The 7,672-nt window shown below is 44.9% G+C and overlaps 1 protein-coding gene across 1 annotated transcript; it reads right to left on the bottom strand.

The window, feature by feature from the left end:
• Positions 1-1,770: 1,770 nt before the first annotated feature.
• On the bottom strand, positions 1,771-6,168 carry foxa3 (forkhead box A3). Its single transcript, XM_040130001.1, has 2 exons — positions 6,045-6,168; positions 1,771-4,634 (listed from the first exon to the last, which is right to left on the bottom strand). The coding sequence occupies exons 1-2, from the start codon at positions 6,114-6,116 to the stop codon at positions 3,300-3,302; spliced, it is 1,407 nt and encodes a 468-aa protein (XP_039985935.1). The 5' UTR covers positions 6,117-6,168; the 3' UTR covers positions 1,771-3,299.
• Between the last annotated feature and the right edge of the window lie 1,504 nt (positions 6,169-7,672).

Here is a 7,672-nt window from a genome sequence, read left to right as displayed (position 1 = left end):
GACCATATCAGGCTGGTGCTTGCCTATCTTATCAAGCCAACTGCTCTGCAGGGACAATTGTGTATGCAAGGTGACGAACTGCCTTAGATTCCCACTGAGACTTTAAGCCAGTGACCATTTTTTAAGGTGTGTGTGTCTGTTAGTGTCGTGCCCTTTTAGAAGCCCACAAATTGCTGTTGCATCATTTAAAAAGTTAAAATAATCAGAAAAAGCAACAGTACCACTGATTGAAACTGAAGTTAAACAGCGAGGCTAACATGCTCTGTGTGTGTGTGTGTGTGTGTGTGTGTGTGTGTGTGTGTGTGTGTGTGTGTGTGTGAGTGTGAGCGAGTTTGTGTGTTGCTGCAGTCTATATTTTTGAAGCCTCGGGGTTTATGGTTGCTGGGCTTGACGTGACAGAGAAGAAAAGGCAGTGACAAATACGTGACAACTCCGACAACACAGGGCTGGGTTGAGCAACTGCAAGCGGAGACATGCAGACAGACAGGTAGACAAGGACACGGACAGGCAGACAGCTAGACAGGCAGCCTGGCGACATGGCACGGGAGCAGGAGGCCAGGGAAGGGCAGCTGCAGGAACCAAGATCAATAAATGTCCTTTTTTTTTATGTTCCTCTAGACATAAGGACAAAGAACCATCAGTGCATTGCATAAGCTACTGTATGTATCAGTCCCTCTCGTTTTTTTGATATTATACAACAGTGATTCGATAGGTTTCCATACTTGAGCTGCTCTGTAGTTGCTCTTTAGCAGGAAAACTTCTCTGGCATTTAAAGGAAGCGATGAATTTCATGTTTACAATTTTGTTTGGGATAGAGAGAAAAGGATCTGATTGGTCAGAGGAGGCACTGAGGCCGAGCAGACAGAGTCAAGGTTAGAGAGCAAAATAATCTGCTTCTAATTTCTCTCTGTTTTTGTTTTGTTGACTTGCTGATAGTTTTTCTAGTGCCGGGTCAGAGGCAGGTCAGTCGTTTTTGGAGTGGTCCCGGTCTTGCTGTGTGTGTGTGTGTGTGTGTGTGTGTGTGTGTGTGTGATGCCGCCTGGGCTGATGGCCTGTGCAGAGGTCTGCTTTGAGGCTCTCAGTGTGATCCAGCCATGTTTAGTCTACCAGTCCTACATGTCACACACCACAGTCATTTGGTCAGGAGCTGTTTCAACAAGGTACTGCCATTCCTGCGGCGCTGCCTCACCAGCCAGGTGAAAAAAAAGAGCCGGGACTGATTGATTGACCGGGACGAGACTTCGGGGTCCTGCCAATAACACTGCGTGATCTAGAACCTTACGTTTTCCTGGTTTTAACTAGAAAAAAATATTGTTGCAGCATTTGTTTTATTGACTGTTTTTTAAGAAAATTTGTGGACAGGTGAAGAGTAATTTGGCACAAAATACGTGTAGAAAAAAAAACTTTGCATTCAGCAAGATTTTCTGAAATGTAGTGAAAGCCAGTTGGATGACCTTACTTAAATATTTTATAAAGCCTCAAGTAATTTTTACTGTATTTTATTTCTGTGTGAAATTCTGAAAGAGGAGGTCTCTTTTTATGATTTTTGTGAAATTTCTCGAGAAAGTTCTTGGAAACAAACTAAGCCGGCGAAACAGGGAGATAACCCTTCTCCGTGGAAAAAAACGAAGGCTGAATTTAAGGTGAAACAGCTGTCAGTGTTTGAGTTACTTTTAATTAAGCTTGTATCCACACGGACAACAAACACTTCCTGCAGTAACGCTGATGGAACAGAAAAACAAATGCACCATTTCTCCCCACATTTTTTGCCTTTTTAATAAGAAAAATGAAACATGAATCATTTTAATCACATTTAAACCAACAGAAACAACAACAAAAAAACAATATATTATATCAGCACACTTTCAAAGTTTGAAAAGGAACATAGCTTAAATAAAAGACATTTCTCTTTGAAACTAAAATATGCTCCACAGAGGACATCATGTGACCTGAAACTTCTGACCCCTCTGCTATTTATCAGAATAATCCTCTAATAGATCAGCAATACACCGATCTCTTATCAGATCAGCAGTCATTTACAGAAAAAGGAACTTTTTGGACAGCGAGGGTTGTTTTACACCCTTTGACATTGTTACACTGATCCCATTGAGCTGATGCATTGACAGTGTAAGGGGGTGTTTCCAAAGTATTGTTGTAACACACACACACACAAACGCACACACTATCAGCCCACCTGACCAGTGGGAGCTCCATAGTGCAAAGTACTGTATGTAAATCCTCCCATAGTGCATCTCTCCTCCCTTCCTCTGTTTTAGTAACTGACTGAACTCCCCCATGCACCTCACCAGCTATCTGTTATTCAAAAGGTTACAGTTTGTGGAAAAGCATTTAGATTCAATGCTCTCATATAGGTAACAACAGGAAATTATTTGGGGCCATCAAAAACAGAAACAACAGGCCTTTTTTTTTTAAAGTTTTTACCACAGTTACTTTGTCTTTTTCCTTCTGGCTGCAGAAGATTTTTTTATTCCTGTTTCCTCTGTGCTCCGGCAAGGACGAAATGGCTTCTTTTCTCTTCATTGCAAACGAAACTACATATAATTTTTATGAAAGTACAGACTTCATGAGCTACATTTACATTGATGGATGCCCGATCTGACAGAAATGATGGAACGTAGTGTGAAATGCTGTAACAAAAAAAAAAAAAAAATTTACTTAACTGTCTGACACTGCAGTAACACCTGCCTGAAGCAGTAACCTGAAACTCTCCTCCTTCTCTCCGTCTTTGGTTAAAAAAAACAAAAACAAAAAAAACTCACATTTGGGTTGTAACTGGTCGACAGAGCGCTATACAAGATATATTAAAATTTATTCCCTTCATAAATAAATGCAAATATCCTTTCCCCCCACATTAGCTCTATTTACATTTTGTACAAAGCCAATTTTGCCAAACACGGTGCTCCTGCGACAGGCTAGGACGGGATCTGAAATCTGTATTGACTTACACACAGACGAGTCAAATGTCTTCATCATTTGATGAAGTTAAGACCTCTTATCATCCAGCTTTACTTCTCTGTCCTCCATTAAACTAACCCAGTCTCCGTGTTCGTCGGAGCTGGTAAAAGAAAAAAGTGTTCTTTGGTCCCTCAAACACGGCAGCCATTTTAGATTTGAGTCTCTTCCAGGGCCGCTGGACGTGAGCCAGAGAGGGAGAGAGAAAGAAAGAGGAAGATAAAGAGAGATGGGTGTCCATTTTAATAAAGGCAGAGAGAGAGAGCAGTCTCCATCTTGGCTCACCACTACGGACAGGTGTGTGTGTGAGTGGGTGAGTGTCCATATTAGGAAGCGTTGAGAACCGAGCGACTGTACAGAGTTTGGTAATAAGCACCTGAGTCCATGGCGGCCGGCCCGGGGCTGTCATAGATCTGCTTGGCTCCCACAGGAGAGGCACCAGTGTAGCTGTTGTAGGCCATCACCTGGTCCTGGTAGGACTTGAGGTCCATCTTCTGCTCGTTGGACATGAGGTTGGTGATGGAGAATGGGTGGTTGAAGTTGTAGTGGGGGTCCAGGGACTTTAGGGCGTCGTTCTGTAGGTCCATGTGCTGCTGCATGGCGCTGGGCAGGAGGTGGGTGCTACCCGCTAAAGACTGGGAGTGGAGGAGTGGGTTGGAGGAGGAGGAGGTGGCAGAGAGGGACAAGGAGGATGGAGGGATGGAGGATGAGGTGGAGGAGGAGGGAGGCAGGGAGACCGGCGGGCTGTGGAGATGTGAGGAGGACAGCGCTGGGCAGTCTAGTGGAACCAGGGAGTTTCGGGGATGCGGCTGGTCGTCTGAAGACCCCGGGTGGGAGTTGTCTGAGTGGGTGGAGTCGGCTCCCTCTGATCCTCCCGTGGGGCTGCGATCCTCCACCAGGTGATCTCCACTGTGGCCTCCTTTCCCTGAGCCAACCTCCTGGCTCTTGCCTCCTTTCTTCGCCATCTTGTCCTCGATCTTGAAGCGTTTCTGGCGCCTCAGGTAGCAGCCGTTCTCAAACATGTTGCCTGACTGCGGGTGCAGAGTCCAGTAAGAACCTTTGCCTGGCTTGTCTGGCGAGCGAGCCACCTTCACAAAGCAGTCGTTGAAGGAGAGTGAGTGGCGGATGGAGTTTTGCCAGCGCTGCTGGTTCTCACGGTAGTAGGGGAACAGGTCCATGATCCACTGGTAGATCTCGTTCAGGGTGAGCATCTTGCTGCCGCTCTGCTGGATCGCCATGGTGATGAGGGAGATGTACGAGTACGGTGGCTTGGCGTGGGTCAGGGAGCGTCGGTAGGGCTTCGGGGGAATCTCCTTGGGCCCGGCCCGGCTCAGGGTCGCAGTGGAAGGGTATCCCAGTTGGCTCATGGACTGGCCCATGTTCTGGTAGTGGGACAAGGAGCCCAGGGAGCCGGAAGCAGCGGGGCCCAGCTGAGTTAGAGAGCTGGAGCTGAGGGACGAGGCCACTGGGGAGAGGGACATGTGGCCGGGCCCGGAGCCCATGGAGGCCAGCGGGGAACTGCTGAGGCTGGAGCTGGGGTACGCCATGTTCATACCTGCGGGGGAAGCGGTGGCCGGGTTCAGGTTAATGTAGCTGTTTATGGTGCCCATGGAGCCCATGGAGCCCAGACCAGAGTTCATAGTGCTGGGAGAGGAATACATCTGGAGACAAAGAGGAACACAACAACATCTGGTTATTCACAGGAAAAGCACAGAGGAAAGATCGGTTTATATATATGTCGTGCAACAAAGATTATAACCCGTTTAAATAATAAAATATAATCAACTAATATTGACCTTTTATTTTTAACCTTTTGAAAACAAATAACATGAACAGCTCTGTTGTGATTATTTGATTTAATTTAAATTTTCTCCGTAAAATGAATGTTGAGTGTGAAAGGAAAGCGGGTTTGACTCTCCATTTAAAAAGTGACTCCTTATCAATGCACAATGAAGCTCTCAGTGCGCGGAGAGAGGACATGGATTTCACACAGCGATGTTAACCTGAAAATGCGTAAAAAGCGCGTCATGGTGCCTCTCAGCTCAGACGGCCTCCTCCACCGCTTCATTGGAAAAAAAAAAAAAACTTGTTGCATTTTCAAGCTAAAGCGGAGGAATTTTATTATTTCCCGATGTGCTCATTGTGTTTGACCAAGATGAATGATTTCGTGTTAATTTTTTTTTTTTTAATGTGAAATCTCAAAAGGCCTTTGACGTGAGGGAAAGGTTTTTTAATATGCGCAAAGCCCAAATCCACGGGGACAGAAGGGACAGTGTCTCGGCCCGTTTCCTGATCGTTGGTTAAATATTATCAGACTCTTTCTTCTCGGTAATTTGATCAGAACGAGGTGAGGTGAGAACTGAAGCTGCTGATAGAATTAACTCTAATTGAATTAGTGACAAAAAAAAAAACAACAACAAAAAAACCGTCTTGTCACATTTACACCTGAATTGTCGCAACGCTTGAGCGGCAGCAGAGACCAAAAGGAAGAAGGCCTATTGATGAGCAAATATCTTCTCAAAAAAAAAAAAAAAAAAGCCTGGGTTGTTAAAATTAAATCTGTATCACAGACATCAGTTATTAAATAAAACATTTAAAGTCGACGTACCTGTTTTGGTGCCTTCGGATGACTAGGTGTTGTGAAAAGAACTGGTGCTAAATAATATTTTGTTTTTCGGTATCATTTATATGATACAACCATTGGGATTTTTACAGAAGAAGAATATGCAAAGGCTTTCTCGTGCTTTTTGGTATTTTTCTCTTTTGGAGTCAAGTCAAGCTTTAACGTGCGCCTGGATACTCAGTATTACTCGATCGTACTTAAAGTTCTTTTAATTCTTATGGTACTACTACATTATCTACATAGAAGCTCAGGGTTTTATTGTAAAGTCTTCATATTATTATTTTATAATTTATCATAATTAGACTACAGCTTTTTTTTTTTTTCGAGTCCTGCTGAAAACGTGCGGAAGTGAAAATGTGTCTAATTTACTTTTTCCATCATGAAGAAATAAAGACAGTGTGATTTACTCGGGCCTGTTGTCGCGTGTTATTCGTGAATGCGTCTTTACCTCACTGGCCTCGCTGTAGAAAGTATTCCACTCTGGTAGATCATGGGTTTCCATCTTCACAGAGCTCAACATCCCCGAGACAAATCTCTGGAGGAGAAAGACTTAGCTATGACCGGATATTCTGTGGGGGAAAAAAAATTCAAACCAAAAAAAAAAAAAAAATCAAAAATGAAAAATAAAATCCTTCGCAAAATTGGAAGTTTTCGGGGGGAAATCCGACATAGAGTTGTGTCCGTCTGCCAAGAAAGGGGGAGAAAATATCTCGAGCCAAAACTGAGAGAAAAAAAACAATCAAACAGCGACGTGACGCTCTGCTCCTGGGAACAGCAAAGTCAATATTTCTTATTTTGCCAGTCATCCATTGTTTCATAAACTTAATCTTGTTGTGGCTCGGTGGTAGATGCTGACTTCTTCTTCTGGCCCGTTTTCTTCTGTCTACCGGGGGAGGGGGGGGGGCCTCGGAACGCAGGCGAAAGTGTGGCGCGCAAGTACAGTACAGAAACCTGGTCGCCCTCGTCTTATAAGGTGCCGGCGGGTCCCGCCCCGCTCCTCACATTTGAATACCACGTTAGGATCCAGGAAGGGCCCCGCAAAAAGGCCGATGTGGCCCCCTGGCGTGCTGTATATTGGCCCGGCGGCTGCACCGGGGCCACCCGGACGAGTGATTGTCCCACAGTCCTCCAGTAACCGAGCTGAGAGGATTTTTTTTTTTTTTTTTTTTATAGCAGTGAGGTTCATGGGAGTGAGGTGGGTGGTGATCAAACGGGTTTATAATCCGCGGCTATGGGACAAACTCTTCAAATTCACACTTGTCTTGAATCGTGTTTTATTTTTTTTTAAAAAATTGAAATCCGCTCCACATAAAAGTGAAATTGTAACAACTGATCAAGACGTTGTTTAATTTGATTTTGCAAAAAAAAAAAAAAAAGAATAAATACTGGAGTTTGGATGAGTTGAACCGGGGTGGGGAGCCAGTTTTGTGACGTGTGTGTGTGTGTGTGTGTGTGTGTGGTGAGGGGCGTGAAAGTTGTTAATTCCCTCGGCTATCACTTCTCTGGGGCTGTGAGCCTTTTAGCGCTATTCTCAGGGTTTCATTGTAAAAAAAAAAAAAAAAAAACCCACCAAACTTCTTTCAGATTCTTGGTTTTGATAGTCAAATATTTTCCTGGTTAAAAAACAAAAAACAACCCACAACTATCAGGTCAAGATTTGACTATCAAAAGAAGAAAATCACACAATCAGAGGTCCTATTTAGAAACGGCAAACCCCCGGAACCCCACCGCCACACCAACAGCACGTCTCAGACTTTTCCCGTATGGCCTTTGGGAATGCTACCGCTACGACCACAGATCAGGTGAGATGAGCTCAGTATCAAGACGCAAAGGACCGACAGCCCAGGTGTTTGTTGGTGCCCAAATGGCGCGTAAACGGCTGCTCCTCGAGCAGCCTACACGGTGACATTAGTCCTTCTCACTGAAGCTCTACGTGCTGCGAGAAGACCGTCGGCTTGCTCGGTGCCCCGTTGGCTCACCTGCGCGCTCGTGTGCGCAAATCTGTGCGTCGGTTCGGCTCGGTTAAGCGTGAGAGACCTCCTCTCCCTGGGAACTTCGCGGTGCATTTCTCTCCCC

This window comes from Xiphias gladius, chromosome 7 (assembly GCF_016859285.1).
Source record: "Xiphias gladius isolate SHS-SW01 ecotype Sanya breed wild chromosome 7, ASM1685928v1, whole genome shotgun sequence".
Taxonomy (NCBI): domain Eukaryota; kingdom Metazoa; phylum Chordata; class Actinopteri; order Istiophoriformes; family Xiphiidae; genus Xiphias; species Xiphias gladius.
The sequence above is the reverse complement of the archived record's forward strand: the minus strand, read 5'-3'. Positions and strand labels throughout refer to the sequence as shown.